Below are 23,601 nucleotides of genomic sequence, written 5' to 3' on the forward strand. Positions count from 1 at the left end.
AACAGCCATACTGCAAACAATGAGTCTTGTTATAAAAGGATCACCTGCACAGTTAAAAAGCAAACAACAAACCACACAGACACACACGGCAAACCGAACGTGTACACTTACTTCTTCAGTGGAAGAAGTTATATCTAGAAATGTACGAAAAATGGCTTTGCACACCTGCTCTACCAAACACCTCTACAGACAAGGGAAAAACAAAACAAAAATCAAACATTTGTTTTCCTGCTTTTTCTTTAATACAGTTGCCATCTTACATGATATACTGTTAGGTGCCTTCTTAATAGCATCTAATCTACTTTTTTGTTGTACCAGTCAGCATTCTAGGATAGAACTCTTATTACCACTCATGTTCACGGAGTACTGTTCTTAAGTACCATACACCTAAACTCATGGTTGGGCCATAATTAATGGGTAGTGGTATTTTCTAAAAATGGATTAATGCACACATCCAAACCACATTAAATTTTCAACTTAAGAGTTCATACGTACTCTATTTCCTTTCTATAGTTGCTATCACTTCAAACTGTAGTTCTGAAATCCAAGAAGTAGGAAGAATGTTTTTGTTGTTGATACTTCTTTCTCCCTTCCTTCCTCCCTCCCTTCTCCGACTCCCTTTTACTCCTTTCCTTACTTCCCTTCTTTTTCTTTCTTAATAAGAAGATGAAAAGAAATGGTTTATTAAGGAAATCAAAATCTAGTAAACATCAAAAACTTACAGATCAGAGTGGTCACAAACTCTTTTTGTAATGATGTTAAAATTACCGACAAAATGTTTTTTAAAAACAAAAACAAAAAATCTAAAAACCAGCACACACCAATGGTGTTGCTTATTTAAGCAACTGGCGTTCCTCTATGCTTTTGAGGCGTTTCTTCCGGGGCTGTACAAAGTCATCATCTGAGTCATCACTAAATTTATTATCTTCGGATTCATTCCTGAATTCTAGTTTAGGAAACCTTTTTTCTGGATAAAGGTTCTTTAGAAGTTCTTCAAAATAGCTTTCAAGTTTTATACCAGCATTGGCTACTTCTGAATCAGGCTGTTGGATAAAAATAAAAACATGAATTAAAAACAAACACCAATATTTTACACAGTCAACAGTCAATAAAAAAGTATATTTCTCACATTTTCTCTCTTAACTCAAGTTTGGGAAAATGTTTATGTATCATCACTGATATAAAGTAAGTAACAGTCTGGGGCTAGATAAAGTCTAGAGAAGGTCAAATAAGTAAATAAAAGGCTTGGAATCATCTGAATTATTTTATAAGGTAGTGACAGCTATATGACTGTATTACTAAACTGAGATTATCAAAGAGATGCCATAGTCACAGAATCACAGAACGGGTGTTTTTTAAAGCAAATTAAATGAAATGTGGATCTCTGGAACAAATAACCAATACAGAGAACAAACCATCAACAAAAGTCTGTAAGTCTGACAGATGTTCAGATAAACTGACAGATGAAAAACTGAGAAAACTTAAATAGCAGAGCTATTTAGACCACAACCTTAATATTTCAAGATCAACATCAAGACCTTAGTCTGGAAGTGCCACATTTTAAGAAATAAAGGTGGGAATGACAAAGGATGCTTCTAGATAAAAATATTTTCTAAATTGTTTTCAAGTTGTCAGCTATAATTTGCATTTCCACGTACCATATAATAAACCTTTGAATAGGAATAATAGGAATGTGGACACAGTCTTCCTAATTACCTTTCACTCTCTAACAAACTTGAACTTCTAGAAATTTATGCTATTATAGATCTTCATCTCTTTTGCTGAGAAAGTGTTTGGTTTAATATTACCTCCCCATTGCTGTGGTTTTTTTCTTTCTTTCTTTCTTCTTTTTTTTGCTTTTTCCTCTTACCTCATTGAATTCGGCACAGTTTTGAAAGATCAATCTAAAATCAGCTACAAAATCTTCAGGCTTTGTGTACATGGAATAATCTTCTTGTAGTCTCTTCTTGATAGTTGACAAGTCCATTGGATTTTTTATTATTCTGTAATAATCAGGCACCTTTCAAAATAAATGAGATGGTATAATAAAAAGACTAAATTCTACCAGTCCTAAATACATTTTGCAAGCAGGAAAATAAAATTCAGATTGTTCTCATTGCTTTTCCGTGTACTATTTTGTCACTGATAAAGAAACCAATATAGCAAACCTATGGTACAGCCCCCCCCCAACACACAGACACCCCTTCCTCTACTGTTATAAATTTACTTAGTACTTGAAGTCTGGACCTATGTAAATCAAAATATGTACAAAGAATTTATCTCAAATTGTAAGTTTTTCCCCAATAGCTTAGGCTATATGCCCAAGCATCTTGAAAGAGATTAACAGAAATCATTGTAGAGAGTAGTGGGTAAAATACACAAGAATTTAGGAGAAATGAATACAAGCATGGGGCCAATTTGTGAACATCAAAGTGTATTCAAGATCAAAGTATTCCATTTGTGTTAATAAAGCTTTAAGATTTGGATTAGATATAGGAAACTAACTACTAAAGAATGGTAGAAAAACCACATTCTCATAAATCAAGTTTAGAAAAATCATCTTACTGCGGGGTGCTTGGGTGGCTGAGTGTCCAACTCTTGATTTCGACTCAGGTAATGATCTCAGGGTCATGAAACTGAGCCCTGCACTAGACATGAAGTCTGCTTAGGATTCTCTCTCCCTACACTACCCCCTTGCTCCCACTAGTGCGCACTCTAAAAAGCAACAACAAAAACCATCCTGCTATGTAAAAATGCACAAAATGATGTTAATACTTACAGTCAGAGGAACTGGATCTTGAAAAGCCAGGCTCATTTCATGGCAGTAAAGAAATAAAAGTAGGCGTTCACACTTCTGAGCAAAAAAATAAAAATATAGTAAAATAATGAAGTCACAGCTTATTTTTAATATCAATGCCATGGGTCTCAAAATACAATAAAAATTAAAAGATGAATACCAGAAAAATATCAATACTTAGAGTTCCGATCTCTTCAGTCATTTACTGAATTCTACAGTTTAACAGTTTGGGCTGTGTGTGATATAGGAGAGCAGTTCTTACACGAACAAAAAGCAGTATCATATGAAACCTATCTAAAGCTCTCTAAAAACAAATTTCCACTTATCTCTCTAATTTATATACTGACTATTAATAGTCAATAAAGAAGGCTATATGTATGTTAAGAGATCCACAGAAGGACCCTTTTCTATAGTGTGTCCAGTCCTAAGGCTGCCTCTGAATGCACATGGTGCTATCCATGCACTTGGCTACTTCTCTGCTGAGGGTTTAATCCCAGTAACTATTGTGTAGCACTGGCAGTGTGTGTTTGGGCCCCCTCTTGCACAGTAACTTTCATACTGATTGTTTTACTCAATAGTTTAGCAAAGACCTTCTTTAACTACTAAAGAAGTGTTGATGTAGTAGCTTTAAATGCCAATTACACTTAACTATATTAGTTGGCTTTGAGGTATAACCCAGTTCCATCTGGTAAAAGAATGGAACTGTTTCCAGGAAGAGTAAATAGAAAAGCCCTTCTCTTTCCTGCTGATTCTCAACAAATTAGGAAGAAAATTTATTTACAGGAGAAATAAAACAAATTTACTAAAGGTAAACTAAAATTGTCGACCACATAGAGGATACATGTTTTACCTTGCTCCAGTACAGTCTTTTAAGCTTCTAGAAAATGTATAGGCAGTACTGTGATTATTTTTAACCAGAAAAAGTTGTAAGTTATATTATTCAAGATTCCTATACTCTTACAGAAAAACTAAAGAAAAAGAGGCCAGTATAAAATTTGATTGATATATACTTCTTTAATGAAAGGCACACTGGCATTACAATAATCCCCATCTAACAAAAAAAAAAAAAACTGTTTAACTAACAATGTATGTTAGAAATGTTAAAAAAAAAAACTTACCCTTTTATCTATTGGTGTTAATTTAACAAGGCTTTCAGTCTTCTTTTTTTCTGAGTTGTGACTGGGAGCATCACAATCATATTCAACCTCTGGTTTAGATAAGTCTCTGCAGAAAGTGCAAATCCATTCTCCACTGTTGGGGGATAAAGTACTTCTGAATTCCTACTGCGTCATTTCTCTCTTCACCATCTCCCTTTCCCACCTCCTCCCCACCATCTATGGTACAGATTTGCTGGTTTGGCATGAACTGTAATCACTGAGGGTTTACTGCATGCATAACCACTATGTACATAGCACCATGCTGGGAGAGCCTTACGGCAGGAATACAGTGCGAGGGTCAAAGCCGTAAATATTCGTCTAGTCAAAGAGGCATGAAACACATATGCGAAATAAACACATAAAACAAACACACACACACATTAATTTATGGCTGATGTGAGGCAAAACTGGAATCTTCCCTAAAATGATTCAAGAAAAAGAAATGTTCTTGGTACTATTCTTGCAACTTTAAGCGTAAAATTAAAATTTAAAAAGTATAGCTTTTGAAGAACTAAAGAGATCAAAAGAGATCAACCCAGTGGCTGCTGTTCGCCGTCATCGTTGTCGTCGTCGTCGTCATGATCAGCAGCAGCAGTAGCATCGCACAGGGCTGGTTTGAAAATGTACTTGGTATATTTGCAAATGATACAGCTCAATGCTTGGCAGATCCGATGGAGTATTTTGGCAATTATTATGCACAAGGATCACTGTTCTTTAGGGTAATAATCTAATAATTTGAAGGACTGGCTATTTTTTTTTTTTCTTTCTTAACAGTCTAGGTTTTTCTTTTCTTTTTAGAAAATTTTTAAGGTTTTATTTATTCATTTAACAGAGAGGGAGAGTACAAACAGGGAGAGCAACAGGCAGAGTGGGAGGGAGAAGCAAGCTCTCTGCTGAGCCCGGAGCCCGATGTGGGACTTGATCCCAGGACCCTGGGATCACGACTTGAGGCGAAGGCAGACGCTTAACTAACTGAGCCACCCAGGCATCCCAACAGTCTAGGTTTTTGAGAGATGCACAGGGAATGGGAAGCAGAGTATTGAAAACTCTATGTTGAAGGTTTTGGAGTATGCATTTTGCGTGAAGTGGACTTTTATTTACATTTCTAAGGTTTTATGTTACAATGATCAGTGATTGTTATTTACAGTGAAAGAATGTGGGAAAGGGAAGCAAATACCATCCATCTTACCTTGGAAAATTTGCCAAAGTGGGCACATGACAAGAAAGATGAAATACTTTGGGACACTTCTCACAGCACAGGAGTTCCCCTCCATTCTGACAAACTGCACACCAGTCCTCGTTGGGGTCATCCTCTTTCCTGGTCTCTCCAACATGAAGGGGTGACTTCTGGGAGGCATCTAGCCAGTCAGACTTTCCATTCGAGGAACCTTCCTGGTGAAGTCCAGGTTGATCTCCTGTGCTATCAGGGGCATCTGACCTTAGCACAGACTCCTCAGAGGTAGAGCTCTGACTGCTATTTAAGAGCAGGGAGGTGAGTATGCTTCTTGGGTAGTTGGCCTGCAATGGAAAGAAGAATATGTCTTATTTCTCAAAACTGACATTCTTTATTTGTACTATTACAATTTCAGACTGTAGAATCCTTTCTCATAGGCACCCGGGTACTTCAAAAGAAGTAATGAAGAAGTGAAAATGTAAGAGACAGGTTTACTGCTGTTATAGGAGTCCCAGGGATAAAGACATGAACCTCTACTAAAAACTATCATCAAAATACACAATCAGCAGAAAGGGAGTGTGGATAATATAAGAAATCTCTTTTTATTTGCTGACAGCTACAGAAATGGGAGAATAGGTGGGTAGTGGAGAGTCAACCATATGAATTGTAAATACACTGAGCTATTAGTTCAAATTATACTCAGACAGAAACTATGCCTACTGTTGAATTTTTATCATTCACAGAAAAGTACAGTGCTTTAAATCCTAGAATTTCACTTCTGCAGAAGCCATTAATAACTCTAAGATGAATCTAAATTTGGGACACCTGGGTGGCTCAGTCAGTTAGGCATCTGCCTTCAGCTCAGGTCATGCTCAGTTTTAAATGTATGTATATATATATATATATTCCTTAATATCGAAGATTAGATTTTTCTAATCTTTCCTGCCTCTCTATCCCCTCCCTACACACACATGCCATTCATGCCACCCTCTTAAGCTTTATTAAGGACCAATTTATTTATTTTTTTATTGTTTTTAAGTTGTTAGGTACCGGTATAACTTTATGGCCAACATCTATTCCAAGTCAGTATTATTGTTGCACTGGTTAAGTATCCTGAAAAATTCAATTTTTGGTTAAATGTGTATTCAGGTTATATCCTGATTAGATCTAGTTTTAGCCAAATTTGTGTAATACAGGTGTCTGTTTATATAACTAGGACTATAAATATTGTTCATTACATAACTACACAATGTACTATGACTACACTTCCTCTTTTGTCTTTTTGTTTTTACTATGGTTCAATTGTTCCTGCTTCCCTTCCTTCCTTTCATTTGCTTACTTTTCTAGTCCCTAACTCTAAGCCATTTTCACAGACTCCCGTAGGGCGATAAAATGCCTTTCAATACTGCCAAACATTCTGCCTTTACATACACCCCTGTGAAGTCTTCTGTCCTCTGCTACATGGTGTACTAGAGAAGCTGTTGTACTGGGAGCTACTCTTTTCTGTGTTAGATCCCATTTCTGGGATCTTATACCTTCTTTCTTGGTTCACTCCATGTTTGATGAAGCATATTCTCAAGTATTTGAGAATGAATGCATGAGAATTAAAATTTCTGAGACCCTACATACATGTCTAAAAAATGCTTATTTAATCTCTATGTATGATTGATACAGAATTCTGGCTATGAAATATTTTCCCCTCACAATTTGGATATTTCCTTACTATCTTTCAGATTCAAGTGTCCATTTTGAGGACTTGGTGCCATTATGATGTCTGATCCTTTGTATAAGGTGTTTTTTTCCATGTGGAGGCTTTTAGAGATCCCAGTATTCTGAAACTTATGGTAGTAACTAGTGTCCTTTTTTCATTTAATGTTCTGGTACTTGATGGGCCCTTTCAACTCAGATGATCATGCTTTTCAGTTATAGTAAGCTTCCTTGTATTATTTTTTGGGCAGTTATCTTCCATGTGTTTTACTCAAATGCCCAACCTCCTTGTTTGAGCCTCTGATTTTTCAAACTCTTCTGTTTTCTATCCATCTTTTTAATTTACTGAGAGACTTCCTTAAATTTTCCAACCCTGGTTGACTATTTCCTGGTTTTCAAATATAACAACTTATAATCTCCTATCTGCTATTTAAAAGTTTCTTTCATCCTATCCCCCAAATAGGCATAGTATTCCCCAAATTAATATAATTACATTTTGAGGCCTAGATTCTTCATCTGATTCTTGTTTCACTATAACAACAGGAAAATCATAATTTTCAGGAGGTCCACTATTTTCCTGTTTTATTCGGATTGGCTCCAACATGACCACTGGGACTCTGTGTGTAGAATCCGCTCCTGCTGGCTTGCTGGAAGAGCCAGAACTGTAAGAAAGAAAGGGAGAAAAAAAAAATCAAAGAATGCCACCTTAAACATTTCAAGACAAAGTGTAACAACAGCTTTCAGGAATAATGCTATATCTTCACAGCAATGGTTACTATGTTCCATTATCAATAAATGATACATAACTGAAATGCAACTGCTTCATGTATAAAAAGTTTTACATATTAGCCTATCTAAATAGTTACATTATACTTCTGGAAAGACATTTAAATACATTTAAATAAAATCTGAATTAAAAGAAAATTGGCTTCAATATTTTGAAACTCTACAAGTGAAGCTCAGTATCTTAGAGCTAGTATCTTCTTTTTAGGCATTCCCATGTCCCATTTCCTTCTCTATTCAGTGACAGAGAGACCCTGGACTCCCATTAACGATTTACTGTCACGAAGTGTGAAGACAATTAACTAGAGACATAAATTATTGGTGTTCTGCTATTTAAAAGTGTAGTGGGACAAAAACCTTTTACAGATAGCCACTGTGTTCTAGGGGATTAAAAGCAACCTTTTTCTCTTCAGAGAATGCTTCTTCCATATGATTAGGCAAGTTAAGAACTGGGTTCATTATCTAGGAGAAATTTGCAATTATAAGAAGTAGAGGAGCAAAGCAGTAAGCTGAGATAGAATTTCAACTATTATGAGTTTATTTATTTTAAGGCAGAATTAATGTTTGGCCTTAAAAAAAGTCAGAACACCGAAGTTAGTATAAAGTTATTGTTTCTTTTCCCCCTCAGCCTGTATTTTTATACATTCCTATATAGTACAGCATGTGATACCTACTTCATTTAAATTTTCTTTGCTATTAGGCTAAAGTCAAATGTATTTTCTTATTTTCAACATATTAACCCCCATCCCAATTTCTGTACCTTTAAAGACAAAACTGCACTTTATTTACTTGATCCACTAGTTTATCAAATTAATATATAATAATTATTAACATTTTAATTTAAAAGTTAAAAGTAAAGGAAGCTGTTCAAAAAAAGAGCATGTTGGAGCAACTGTCAAGAGAAATTTAACTGGAGATTTATATATGAGAGAATAAGGTTGAGTCAGTTTACCTTCCTCGGCTCCCAACACTGGAGGCACTAGGTGAACGTATCGGTGGGTGTACACTAGTCATGGTAACAGGTCCTGAAGAAGAGGAAATCATTCACATTCATAAAATGAGTTAATAATTATGTATTAAATTCCTATTGAATGTGCTCACTTAATACTACACTGAAACCGGAACACAACTAAATAATAAAAAAACAGTAAGCAGTTGTTGGGACTCCCAGCAAAGTCTAACTCCCTTAGACTCGCAGGGGTCTCAACCTATTGTTGGCATTTTAGGCCAGATAATTCTTCGTTTGGGGGTTCTGTGCACTGTAGGATGTTTAGCAGTATCCCTCCGTATTTCCCACCCAGGATGGGACAATGAAAAATGTTTCCAAACACTGTCAAATGTCCCAAGTAAGAATAACTATGGTAAAATGTCAGTGAGGACACCAGCATCAGTGAAAGCTACAGAAGACAATAAAAAGTGGTAGGTGCTGATATGAAAGCAGTCCAAGAAAGCCACACAGAGACCAATTAATGGAGATACTGAAACAAATATTCTACCAGGCAATGCACTTAAGGTACTTTGTCCAATGCCTAGCACAGAGTCAGCAATGGATAAACGTTAGCTTTAACAATATTGTAAAAATGGCTTACAGAAATGTTTTATCAACTTACACTTCCGCCCGCTATGTATCGGAGTATTCTCTTCTCACATTCTTATCAATGAGTATTTTCACTATTTAAAGTCTTTGCTACTTCAATAGTTAGAAATTATGTCTTGTTTTGATATTTTTAATGACCACTAGTGAGACTTAATCCCCCAAGTTACTGGCTATTTGTATTTCCTCTTCAGGGAATTATCTACTCATGTCCTTTGGCAATCCTGAGTATTTGCCTTATTTATTTGTACAAACTTGTTTTATAATTAAACATTTTCTCTGCCATATTTTGTCAACAGCATTCCTCCAGTTTATGTTTTAAATAAGCATCTCCTTTTAAATTGTGTAACTGCCTTATTTCTGTTGCGTGACTGGTGAATGACTTGAGAAATTCTCCTCCTTCCTTATTTTGTTCTAGGGTACCTATTTTGCCAAGGTCTCTAGGAGTAGGTATAGAGTGCTTTAAAGGAAATGAGCAGGTATGTTAAAATTTTTTAAACATTAATTAAATACCAAACAAAACCACCAAGAAGTGAATGACACTGCTAAATTTTGACCCTAGGCAACTTACACCCCAAAAGAGACCACAACATAGGCAAACTTATCAAAAAGAGAATGTATAATACTAATTTCCTCTTGGGAATACTCTAATGCCTGTAAGTTTTAATTGAAATTGAAAAGGTATAGAGGTTTAACCTTTGCTTCCCACTTTGAAAGTATACTAATTTTAAATAGTGCCAAAAACTCAGACTCATTTTAATCATCCAACAAAAAGGGGTGTAGGGGTCATTGCAAGTAGAGTAAAAAATGGGACACGCTCACAAAATCAAAAGAAGCCCACTTTACCTGCAAGGCCTGGAGATGGCACTGATGAATTTGGTGACTGGACGGTTCTGTTTGAGGGTGGTCTTGGCTGGCCATGATCTATACTAGTATCTTTCCTCACAATATTGTCCAGCATAATAGTACTTGAACAGTCAATCTTATAAGAAAAGAAATTTATTTCACGGCATCCTGACTTTGCAAGTTAAAAGCTACTTTAAATTTAATAGAAAACTTTAATAGTATAATTACTATCAAATAATAAAATATATAAATATCCTATTTGAGAAGTTCTGATGCATATTTTTCCCATAAACAATCTGGAAAAAGCTTTCATTCTTCTTAACGTTCCACCTTAGTAAATACACTGAGGACATACTAGTTCAGAAGTTATCAGCAAAGATAAGAGTATCATGTGTCATTCAAACCCATCAAAATTGAAACAAAAAAATGCTTCCTAACTTATTTAAAAATAACAAATGGTAGTCGATTAAAAAAAAGGTGATGAGAAAAATAGCACAGTTTTACATGTTAGCAAACATCTTTAGTTTGGCTTACTAACAGCCAACTAGATTCTTATATCTGCTTCTGCACACAATCTGTTGTGGTGTGTGGTTTTGGTTGAAAAATATGAAGAAAATATGGCCTTACAAAGGAAGGATTTTGTGGAGTCCCTGACCCCCACTGTCTTTGGCTCACATTGAGAACTGGTGCTCTGGTATGACGACATAGATCAAGTAGGCCCACACGTCACACATTTCTAGAACACTAACTCATTTAAGTATATTACTACTATTTGGTAGGAAGAATGGATTCTCTCTAGATTCTTGCTTTAATATAACAGGTATAAAAGAAACACTTCTTTCTTAATTGACTTCTTGGTTAAAATACTGATAAATTTCTACTGAATAAGACTTTAATTCTCTAGATGCAAATACTTATCATACTTAAATAGACCATTTATTTCCCCAAAATGTCTTTGTGATTAAAGTTCAAGTTCAGTTCTCTAACATAGTTCCAGCCCTTTTCAATCAGGATTCTACAAGGGGATTAAGTCTTACGGTCCTAGGGCACAGATCGTGTGTGATGAATTTACTTTTCAACTTTCCATCTAGAATGGTGCTAGTTATGAACCATCTCTGAGAGGACTGAGAAAATAGTCACTCAAATCAGCTTCTTTATTCTATGGTTCAGATAAAGAATTTCAGTCGAGCAAGCCTGGAAGACAAAGTGTCACCTGTACCTGAGGACTGCAGAGAAAAGAACAGAAGGACAATTCTATTTTCTGTGGGTCCTCTTTAGGGTAGGTGGTAAGCACACCTTTATGTTAAATTATGTTCAATATTTCTTGGGCAATACCTTGGCCAATACTTTTCAGAGTGTAAAACATACTGGAATGTGACTGGATCTATTGGATCTTAATGTAAGAAAAGTTATTTACATTGCAAGGTAATCCTAAAAGCTAAAATAAAATTATAGGAATGAGACAAAAGAAGCTTTCCTATGTACCACATAGGAAGTATGAAAATATGAAAAATACATGTACTTCACCCATTTAAAGTATACACCATCATTTTAAAAATTAAGAAACTGGTAAGATTAACACTGAAGTATTAGTTGATCTCAATAACTTGAAAAACCAACTAAATGAAAATTAAAAAATTATTTTACAATCTGACAAGATATTTCTTTTAAGTTTTTAATGTTTCTGTCACAATTTTCTAACCTTACAGGGTTAAGATAAGGTAAAATAAGTATCAACTTATACTTGGAGATCTGTCTATAGAATGTTGCATTTTCTGCCTTTGGAGATTTTTTAAAAAGTCATATTGACAAAAATAGCAAGTACATGTATTTAATTTAAATATAAAATAAATCAGAGGTAATTCTGCACTGGCCAGTATGATCTGGGAGGAAATGTTTTCATTTCCATTGTTAAACTTGTCTCCACCTCTTCTGATGTCTTCAATTCTAGTCTCCCCTGCCAACCTTACTCTAAAGAGCACATTCCAGCAATTCAACTTGCCAGTACCTCTTCCCAGATCCTTACTTCCCTGCTTTCTCTAGTCCATCACTATAATCATTCTTTCACAGACACCTTTAACTGCAGTGCCATGAAATATATTCCATAGTATGTTTAAATGGTTAGCATCTTTTTATTTTTCCTGCTGTTATATTCCTAAAGAATAAAAATAACTTCTAAAACCAAACACACAACCTATAATCTGACTAACTCAAGGCTTTTTACCAGATCTAAGTTCACTTAAAAATTCTCAAAAAATTCTTAGTATAAATTTTGTGTATACTTACATCTGGAAGAGAAGGAAGATTATAAGAACCTCCCACTGGTGAGCTCAAATCAATCATAGGTGAACCGAAAGCCTTTGCATCATATCCTGCTGCACTAGTAATGGTAGGACTAGAAGGAGTAGAGGATGTGCTGTTGGCAGTAGATGCGGCAGCCTGCCCACTGCTGATCTGCCACTACAGTAGCAAGAGAGGAGAAAGGTGGTCTATCAGCAGGCCAAAACATAAAATGTCCAACTAATCCCTGTTCCTCTGTTACAAAACAAAGTAGAAGATACATTCTGCTATTTGAATTCAACTATAATTTGAATTGAAAGGTGGGGGGAAGGGAAGGAGATGGACAGATATACATAATTTTCATTAATCCTGTCCCAAAACAAAAATATAAAAAGCACTGATTTTTTTAACCAGAAACCATAATAGCCCATCTTGGAAAGCTTATATATATTGGAAAAGAAATACATACATAGACAGGAACTTTGAGGTCAAGATGGAGGGCTAAACATACATTTACTTCTGTCCCTACCTGAGACATCTGAAACTAAAGTAACGGTTATGGGGAATTTTTTAAAAAGGCTTTTGACTCAAAGAACATAGGAAAGAAGACAGAAATTCCATTTTGGAAGCTGTAAAGAAGATGGACGAACAAGCAAATCACTTAGTCAATTTGCTAAAGCTGAAACCTAAGCTGGCAGCGTGGAAAACAGAGCAGCAAGTCAGTATGTACTGCAGAACCCTCACGGGCTTGGGAATTAGAAGCACGAAAGGTGAATCTGGGGCTGAAAACAGGACAATCTGCTGAGAGTCTGTGTAAGAAACACCAAAGCCCATGTTCCTTTCCTTCTTTACCTGCAGTTACCCCAAGATAATGTGGACTTCCTCCATCTCCACAGATGAAGGCTGGAAATCTATTGTCTAAAACAGGTAAAACAGTGTCATTTGACTGAAAGGCACCAGGTTCAGCAGAAGGCAGAAAAGTACTGCGCTGAAAACGAAGATTAAGAACCCATACCGACACTGAATGCTGAGCTTCCCTCACACTCTGCCACTGGCCCCTACCATTCTTCTTACCCGTGTGGCTTCAAGGAGCAGCCAGGCCCTGCATTTTAGGTGGAGGACAGGAAGATCCTCTGGGAACTGGGCCAGCCTAAGACTTAAAAATGGCAACACTCGGAATTCTCCCAATAAATCTGCCTCATAGCCTTAAATCTAGCATGAAATCTCAATCATCAAACGTTAGCTCTAGACCAAGGCTTTTAGGATTTTTTTTTTAACCCACTTCTTAAATATGAACAGATAATCAAACCTCAACAAACACTGGAGGAAACTCTTTGTTATTTATGTTAAATCTCAGTTAAAGCTGAGACAAATACATTAATTCAAAGAATACTAGGAATGAAGTATAGAGATGAACCATGATGCTCTCTACAAAGTACTTCAAAACCTGTCAAAAAATAAAAACACCTGATTGGTAGATGGATGAATAGATAGGTATATGGAATAATAAATGAGAAGGCGAATAGAACAATATGTCTCCTATACAACTCTTTCAACTTGCTGTGTTTGAAAATTTTCATAATAAAACATAATGAAACATAAAATAAAAGGAAATCAACTGAGAGGCATATCAAGACTATGCAAGGGAAAAAAACAAGTCTCCAAACACAAGGTTTATGCATAGACTACACTATAAACACTGATAGTGTCAGAAGCATTCCAATTTTGAAAAAGCTAATTTATATTCTTTACTGAAAATATTGTGTAAAGAAACCTGTGAATGTCCTCTCTTCACCACCTACCCATCATATATATCCATCCATCCATCCATCCATCCATCCTCCATCTTTTTCTTTTTCTCTGGACCCTAATCCTCCTCCCCTCCCACAGAATAATCACAGTTATAGATAACGTCTATTTTTCCAGGTTTTCATATATCATGTATATATACATATCATACATATATGTCATATACATATGATGTAAATATAAAGCATATATGTCATACATATGATAAAACAGATATACAACCAGGAAAATGAGCTAATGCCCCACAAAAATTCTAGAACGTGATTTTTCCCATAGAACATAATCACATATAGATTACCGCATTTTCTCAATAGGTTAAAGTATTCTCACTGTGCAAGTATGCTACAGTTTATTAAATTAACCAACTGAAAACCAATTCCCCACTATATTTTCTTAGTTTGTTCATTTATTCGTTCATGTTTACATTTTGACCAGGAAACATTTTAAAAAACATTCTTAGAGTGTGTGTCTACCCATTAAAAATAATAAATGGGGAAGAGGGAAAGTACACATTTGTGTACACAGAATGTGCTAGATGTTTCTGTATATGTTAGCACTCACTTTCAGCACAACTCTACAAGGTACTCAATGCATAGTTGGGACAAATGACATTTAAAAGATTAAACTTGCACAAGGTCACAAAATTATTAGGAAAGTTTAAGGCTAAACTGTAGTTTGGGCCCTTTGCATCTCCCTTTACTGATGAAACAGAGGTATGACTTTTAAATAAAAGTATTTTTGTTAAACATTATTTAAGAAAATCTGCTGATATTACAATAAAGCCTAATTAATTATACACACACACACACACACACACACACACACACACACACACACACACAGTGTGTGTGTACTTCTTACAACAGAATTTTCAGATCATTTGATTAAACGAGTATCACAGAATTATGAAAATAGCATATTCCTTAATTTGGTCTTGGCAAAAAAAACTGAAAACTGAAATCAATCTATAAGTGTTAAGCTGGAAAGACTACTGACACAAGTTCTTGGAGAAGACAAAGAGAACTTTTGCTTATTAAAAAGTAATGTCTTATCTAAAAAATAATTTTACCCAAAGACATTAAGAATATAAATATTAAACTTCATTGGACTTAATATATAACTGTAAATATTAAGCTTAATCAGATATTTATGTACCTTATATTAAAACTTTCAGTTTGTTTTTAAGAAGTCTCCTTATAACAACTTAAAATTCATTTATGTTCTCTTTTGCAGAAATATAACCTGTATTTGTTAGAATATTTCTGTCTTAATGAACTCAGCTTAAAGCTACACCTATCAGTATTGCCAAAATTCATACTATGACTCATTGATTATTCTGGGACTTCATTCCAGTATCAATATAAGTGGCTTGATTTTTCTTGTTAATTACAAATCAAGACCTTTTCTCTTAGATTTGTCTCTATTAGTCTGTGTATAATAAACTTGGTAACTCACATTTATTAAAAAAAAAAAAAGGGGGAGGGTGCCTGGGTAGCTCAGTCAGTTAAGTATCCAACCCCTTGGTTTCAGTTCAGGTCATAATCTCAGGGTCCTGGGATTGAGCCCCACATCAGGATCCACACTCATCAGGGAGTCTGCCTGAGGATTCTCTCTCCTACCTCTGCTCCTCCCCACCACTCATGCACTTTCTCTCTCTCAAATCAATCAATCCTGGGGGGGGGGGGGGAAGCTTGCTCTTGCTCTTCATTGCTTTATCTATAAATTTAATGTGATCTAAAAATAGAGGAGCAGAACAAGAAGCTGAAGAAAGCAAATATGGATACCTGTTTTATAGCTTGTTGAGCCAAAAAAGCCATCTGTAGTGGGTTGGGCTTTATTGCTTGTCGTGGTATGTTCTGGTTTGGTGGATATCTCAGCTGTTGAGGATGTGGAGGAAGAACTGGTCCATTGGGTTTGGGGCTGTGATTCTGAAAATTTATCAAACGTGGAGGGGGTTGCTGGAAAAAAGAAATTAAACCAATTTAGTAACAATCATCCCTTGAAAGACAAATCTTTCACAGAAAGACAGCACCTCTGTCACAGATGAATAACTTATTAACACTATAACACGGGTATGGGGGAAAGAGGCAGCCTTCTAGAATGTGTATGACTATGTGAAGTTTTATTAGGAAAGAGCCTTGGGGGAATGTTTCCAACTTTAAGCAGGTTACAAAAGGACTGGACATAGGCCATGTTAGGAAGTAGGGAAAATTTGTGTTTGGTATCCTTCGCAGTCTCTGATGATTACATTTCGCAAAGAACTGCCCTCTTCAGATCTCCTAAAGTAATGTGATGGTAGAATAGTAATTGCTAGCATTTACTGAGCAGCTGTTACATGCCAGGTACTGCTTTAAGGGCTTTACGTGAGTTAACTCATTTAATCTTCCCAACAATACTATGAGATAGGAATTCTCTTCATTTTTGAGAAAAAGAAACCGAGGTATAGAGAAGTTAAATAATCTGCCCCAGATTAATGAAGATAATTAAAGATGAAGCTGGAACTTGAACTCAGGCACTCTGGCTCCAAGGTCTGCACTCCTAACCAATAAATCATGAATTATGAAAACAGTTGTTATTAATAACATTTAAAAATTAATGAGTTTTAAATCTCACTGAGATCAAACCATATGTCAAGCATTATGATTAGCATTTTACATATGTTACCTCATTATTACCTTCCACTCATTTTACAAATGAGGACACTAAACATTAGAAAGCTTAGAGAACTTGAAAAAGGTCACAGGACTAGAGCTTTCATCCAAATCTACTACACTATGTCATTACCAAAACACCTGCTGGTGTGTAGCTGGGGGTGGATTAAGGTACTAATTAGAGCTGAGAGGATGAATTTCCCTAAAGGAAAATAGATTTCAAATGGAAACCCTTCAAGGACAACAATGGTGGGTTATACGATAGGGCAAGGGCTGGGAAGGCAAGCCTACTTTGTGCATAAATGCTAGCCCTGGAAATTGAGACCAGTGTTCTAGAAAAAGGTAACCTTATATGCCAGTCGCAGTCTCATGGTGAACCAATTCTATGGTTGGCAATTTGTTGTAAAGCAAGGACTTATTTTTAGCTCTCTCAACTGTATGTGATTAGAACTTCCCAGAAGGGGAAGTATTAACCTCCATATTCACAAGGGGACAAACGTGAAATGTGCAGGGCTGAAGTAACAGAACCTTAACTTTCGGTCCTCCGATGGAGACAGCTATAAAAGACAGCTCTATTTTTGCCCTCTATTTTTACTTTTCCTTTCTCATTTGTGGAATTTACTCTCTTTTCCTGGGTAAATACTTCTTTCCCCCCACTCTTACAAATCAGTTGGCACTGGGTAACAACTCTCAAGAGTGGCCAGCAATTACGGACTCAAAAATAGATTTAGATACTGTTTCAATACAAGGGAAATTCTGTGGGTGAAGAAGAGAAAAGTATTAGAGAAAATGTCATAACTGTACAGATGCATAAGCCTGAAGCCATAGCCATTCTCTTTGATTTTTAAAGTGTTGTGGCTTGAAGGGTTTTGTAGCAGAGAAACGTAACAGAAAACAACTGGGGAATTACAGTGGAAATAGTAAAAAAGTTCTGAATTTATCTAAGAGATAACTTTTTAAAAAGTGGGAAATCATCCAAAATGGTCCTTAGGAGACAATGAAGGAACTTCCATTAGTCCTTTGCTACCCCACTCTCACAGCCCCACTCAGATTTACACATTGATACAGTCAAGGAACGACACTTGGCACTAGAGTAACGTAGTCTGAGCAATCGGTGTCAGGATGGATGTCAACCCTGCCATCAAGGAGCTCACAGTTTGGTAAGACGTCAGGTGTTCTTCCCTCTCCTAAACTGTTATAGTTGATTGTGTTAGACAGGGGAGGCAACTTTGAAGAATAAGACTAGGAACTAGTTATGCACATAAGAGAAAAACCAAAAACCAGTGCTACTTTAATTAAATGGAATCAACTAATTTGCAAGGAAGATACAGAAAGAAAAAAGAGAAATAGCTGAGCACTTAAGCAAACTGACATATAAAAACCATTATCCTCACCCTCACTCTAAGTATCTTTATGATTATAGGTTTTGACTGTATTCTAGGTCAGTAGTTCCCAACTGTGCGTAATAACCATGAAGGATAGCAGATGTCCTTCTAACATCTATTCACTGTTCAGGAAAATTAATGTATACACATGAGCAAGAGTATCTCCACAGCAATAAATGTGATTCAGGAGTGAGAAGCATTGCTGTGAAGTGTGTATAAAATAACAGGTGAAAGTGCTCTCTAACAAGGTGTGATCTGTCCACTGAAATAGACTGCCTATTGCTGAATAAACAGATGCACTGTCTACCAGGTTTGTAACATTTAGTTCTGTCCTACCTCTGTACCATACAACTCTTTAACCATGCAGATTACCTGATTAATATTCAAAGGAATAAGAAATAAGGAACTCTCATGCAAGCAATTTTTATAAGTAGTCCTTTAAACTTAACTGTGTCCTATGGACAGATGTAGAGTGAGATTTGAACATACCCACAAAGCCAGAGGCACATACAACCTCCTTATAGACAGATACCTTCCCACACTTATATGTAAATAAACTGGTAGAAAACTAAGTATATAGCTGGGCAGAGCACTGTAAAAGCTTATGGAGGACAGACTGATGAGTGAAAAATGTATGAGTATTTGGCAGAGAACACGTAAAAATGAGAGATGAGTGTGAAAGAAGATTTAGGAGTCACTGAGAGTAGTAGAAAAACAATACTGTGTGAGGGAACAACCAAAAGATGTGAAAATTACTTTATTTCTAAGAGGAAAAACTAGGTTTCAGAATAGAGATTGTGTATTATATAGATTATACAGCAATAAATCCTAGAGAGGAAAAAAATAAGATCAAAAGCAAATTTCTGATAAGTAGGCCGAAGGCTGAGACATCATTTTCTTTGTGACTCCTTGTGAATAACAATGATAGCGGGACCAAGTCACATAGTATCTACTAAATGCCTCAGTTCCTTCTTAGTGAAAAGGCAATTAACAAAAATAATGAATTTATCTTTTTTCATGTTAATAAACTTAAATAAAAATCACTTTTCAATCTCCCAGACACTTAACATAAATAGTAATCATGAAAATGCTTAGCACTAGGCACCGAACTCTCTCTTCTCTTCGGATTTATCTTTATAAATATTTTGGTACTTTTTAAGGTCTACCTGCACTGTATCAGTCTGCAGAGGTAATGACAAAATTATTTCTCAATTTTCTTAAAATTTCAACTCTGTCAGTTGTGCTCCTGGTATCTAAAGTGTACAAAGTCTTTTCCCATGGAACACCCACCAAAGACGTCTTAAATTCTTTGTTAATTACTTCCTGTGAAAACATGAGTTAAAACAAAGTTCTAGAGGAATAATCTACTGGGTATATTAATATTCCCCTGGATTTGACATGCCTTCTTAATCGAATTACTAGAAAGCCATAAGCCTGAAATAAATTGCTTTAGGTCTTCACAGAAGCAACTTAACAAAATCAGGATCTATACATGTCCATAACTTTATTCAGGGTAAGTAAGAGCCCTATGAAGACAAATTCCCTATTTTGTAAAATTGCTACAAAAAATATTATTATGCCATTCTTAATTACTTTTTCATAAAGAACCACATTATACATTCCTCTTAGCACTAGAAAAATACTAGTTAAAAGATTCTTTCCTAGTTAATTGGCATGTTTCCTTTTAACAAATAATATAGATATTACATCTGTTTCTTGTTTTCTTTGGTTGTGAAAAAATTCTCATCTAAATCTTGTTCTCAAGTAAAAGAATTCTTAACCTAGTTCTGCACACTTTTGATTCTTATTAAGCCTTGTTCCATTTCATTCATTTGTGCCAATCCATTTAAAGTATACTACTTCAAATCCTTCTTACAAATAGAAGAGTACAAATAAATAAATGTAACTGAAATAACAATTTGTATGAATTAATCAGACTTTATATTCTTGAGTAAACTATTAAGCATACCCAGATCTCACCTGAGCGGGATGGTAAAACTCTTGAACAGAGCACATAAACTTATCTTCAAAAATAGATTAAAAGTAAATGGAATACTTCGTAGCTAGTAAAAATAAGAATGTTCATGGAATACCTGCTCAGAGTCTGAAGAAGGGAGATTTCTAGTGAACCACTCCCCAACCTTTTTCTCTTTTGTTTTAACCTAATTTCTAAGACGTGCTGCAGTTTTCCTAAACACTGCATCCCCATAAAGACCAGATAACTGAAGTAGAAATCATTCTGAAGCACTAATACAGGAATGATGAGTTACAGATACACAACTTTATCGTCAGCCATAGGCATGCGTTGTTTAGGAATGCAATCATTTATCCTCGGTTATAACTGAAGACAACAAAGAGTAGATGAAAATAGTTGTACCGGCTAAATAAACCATTAATTCCTTTTTGAGAAAGACTAAAAACTAGGAGTAAAATCAGGGATACTCTGATAAATTTTTATAAATTCATAGATTTATATCATAGATGATAGATGTCTTGGTTATTTTAAAAGATGCTGAATACAATTGTACTATAATTATCTAAGTTAGGACAGGCCTGCTTCCAAATTTACCTGATGAGAGATGGAAGGTTGCTGGATGGGCCCCTGCATTCTAGGGTTTGGTAAACCCACAGGTGCTGGCCTCCGTTGCACCTGTTGCCTCTGAGCCATTACCTGTTGCTGCATATGCTGGAGTCGTAATTGAGCTAGGCTGATCTGTGTTGGAAACTTGGATAACTGGTTTGAAGATAAACCACCTGGTGGCTGTGAATTCTGTTCCACAACGGGATTCTGTTTAGGCATTTGTGGCTGACTCTCTTTATCTTCAATTACTAAAGAACCTAATCAAAGAGAAAAAGTTAAGTTGCAAAGTTTTTCTGATAGTGAAATAAGGCTATTTTTGCTGAACTTCAAATTGCCAAGAAATTTTTTGGTCTCAGAAACATTTTAGACTCTTAAAAATAGAAGGCCCCAAAGAGCTTTTGTTTATGTAAGTTCTAATCAAATTTTACCATATTAGAAACCATTAAAAGCATTTTTTACTTATTAATTCATTTAAAAATAACAAACCCATAATATTTTTATGAAAAATAATTTTTCAAAAAAATAAGTGGAGTGTCACTGTCTTAGTATTTTTAAAAAAATCTCTACGTGTTTCGCCTAAAAGTTGAACTCTTCTGTTTTTGCATTATCCGTCATTATATACTTTGGGTTGAAATATCTGAAGAAAACTGGCCACAGACAGACATGTAGTTGGAAAAGGGAGTCCTTGTGGTCTCCTAAAACAGCCTCATGCTGTATCTTGAGAACTGCTGTTGTTTATCAAAACAAAACAAGCAAACCTGACACTGGTTCTAAAATTCCCACTATATATTTCTGATTCTCTAGAATGAGCAATTCGTAACCTTTCAAGTTCCTTTTATCTTCACAGTGCACACTACGTCAGTCCTCTGAGAGACAATACTCTGGCTTAGTTACACTTTTAGAATTCAAAGGTGCCTCTAACTGGGTCTGATTAAAGTACAAGGCCAAAGCTTGAGTTCTTCAACAGTACAGGATCAAATGTTTCTGATTTACCAAGCATAAATATCCTAAAAAATGTGGTTATCATTCAGTAAATACTCACTGTATGCAGGCAATATGATAGTAAGTCTATGTATATCCTTGTTTAAGTCCTTTCTTTGGACAAGGGATCTAAGGGTTCAGAGAGATTTAACAACTTACCCAAACTCACCAAGACATTAACTGAACATTCGTCTAGATCAATTATTTTTCCCTTGTACTCTTCTATTTCTCAGAAGCCATGGATAAACAAGTTTAGGAAAGCTTGTCTCTTTGTTAGAGTATTTAAGATGCAAACCTCATTGTAAATGACAATTTATACAACTGTAAATGATAGCTCTGAGAAGTCTTACAGTAAACGATACTGTTTAATTTTTTTACAGGATTTGCACAAACTTCACAAATAGGGATGCTGTTTTTGTTTTTGCTGATACAGATTCATCTAAAATTATGTCCACTAATGTGTGTATAGTTACACACATACTCTTAATTTTACCTACATCTACATCATGTGGTTTATAGTGTAAGCAATATGTTTGTAAGTACACATATTTCTGTATATGACTATTTATGGGGATAGGTTCTCTGTAGAGCTAAAGGTGTGGTGGTTTGGTGGGGTAGGATAACAGATAGTTCCTTATAAACACACTTTGTATTAAGATGCTTCTTTTTGGGACGCCTGGGTGGCTCAGTTGGTTAAGCAGCTGCCTTCGGCTCGGGTCATGATCCCAGTGTCCTGGGATCGAGTCCCACATCGGGCTCCTTGCTCAGCAGGGAGCCTGCTTCTCCCTCTGCCTCTGCCTGCCATTCTGTCTGCCTGTGCTCGCTCTCTCTCCCTCTCTCTCTCTTTGACAAATAAATAAATAAAATCTTTAAAAAAAAAAAAAAAAAAGATGCTTCTTTTTAGTAATGTAGGTGAGATTGTGTGTGATTCCAGTTGCCTGTCACCCACCAATAATAAATACACTGCTGCATGCACTTTGAAACTAAGCCTCAGGGGTCATCTTATCATCATCCTTTTTGTTCTTCCGTTGTATGGATGAGATCTGTGTAAGCTTATTGCTTCCTTTCTTGGTATGACAGCACTCTTTCTAGCCACTTCTTCCTTTCTTACCCAGAATCTAGCCTAGGGAATGAAAGGGTAACTATCTTTGATGTCTTCGAAACATAGTCAATGAGACCAAAAACTGTCATCAAAGGGAATACATTGGTGGTTGAATGAAGAATGTATAGGGAATTCTTAAATTTCTACTTCTATAGATTCCCTGTGAGAAATTAAGAAGCAAAGAAGTGAAGACTTTCTCTACTAGCAAATAATATAGGGAAATTAAAGTAATAACTTCCTGCTGAACTGCCTGCGAAGATATGTGAACTGACCAAAAATGATAGTTTCCCTTTGTGATTATTCAGTGGGCTCTAATACTTAAAACTGGGGCACTTTTCTGTGTGCATGTTACACTCTAATTAGGAAGTTTAAAAATATATAGTTATTACATAAAAGACAGAATAAAAAATGAGAAGTCTTCCCTAGCAAGATCAAGCAAATGAGCCTTTAGGCATGTCATAACTGGGTATTAAGAATAAGTAAGCCAATAGGAGACATACTATTTCATCAGAAAACATTCCAAATGTAAAAAAATCCTGTACTGATGGCAGTCACGAGTCAAATGTTTTATTAACTACAGTACAAACAAGGTTGTATGGAAAAAAGAACTTCTAAATCCGAAGTCTACTCTGTGAGTCAATATAAAGGATGTTCATATCATCCATTTATTTACATGTGTATTTGTATTCATGCATGTGTCATGCAGACTCATAACATTAATAAAAAACTGGCAAAATTTCAAAAACTCTTTGGG

General features: G+C 35.6%; 1 protein-coding gene across 2 annotated transcripts in view; it reads right to left on the reverse strand.

The window, feature by feature from the left end:
* Positions 1 to 667: 667 nt before the first annotated feature.
* LOC111152016 (tripartite motif containing 24) overlaps positions 668 to 23,601 on the reverse strand; it is a 92,988-nt gene continuing 70,054 nt past the window's right edge. The window contains exons 9-19 of one of the 2 annotated variants that reach the window (XM_022510286.1): positions 20,855 to 21,021; positions 15,932 to 16,105; positions 12,345 to 12,518; positions 10,059 to 10,194; positions 8,571 to 8,643; positions 7,329 to 7,497; positions 5,144 to 5,472; positions 3,916 to 4,048; positions 2,780 to 2,854; positions 1,871 to 2,020; positions 668 to 1,043 (exon numbers count right to left, since the gene is read on the reverse strand). In XM_022510286.1, the coding sequence (XP_022365994.1) occupies positions 834 to 1,043; positions 1,871 to 2,020; positions 2,780 to 2,854; positions 3,916 to 4,048; positions 5,144 to 5,472; positions 7,329 to 7,497; positions 8,571 to 8,643; positions 10,059 to 10,194; positions 12,345 to 12,518; positions 15,932 to 16,105; positions 20,855 to 21,021 (1,790 nt within the window). In that variant the 3' untranslated portion in view covers positions 668 to 833. Of the gene's footprint in view, positions 1,044 to 1,870; positions 2,021 to 2,779; positions 2,855 to 3,915; positions 4,049 to 5,143; positions 5,473 to 7,328; positions 7,498 to 8,570; positions 8,644 to 10,058; positions 10,195 to 12,344; positions 12,519 to 15,931; positions 16,106 to 20,752; positions 21,022 to 23,601 lie in introns of both variants that reach the window. The other variant, XM_022510285.1, reaches the window with a different exon arrangement.

This window comes from Enhydra lutris, unplaced genomic scaffold (genome assembly GCF_002288905.1).
Source record: "Enhydra lutris kenyoni isolate GAN:26980312 unplaced genomic scaffold, ASM228890v2 scaffoldscaffold27, whole genome shotgun sequence".
Lineage (NCBI taxonomy): Eukaryota > Metazoa > Chordata > Mammalia > Carnivora > Mustelidae > Enhydra > Enhydra lutris.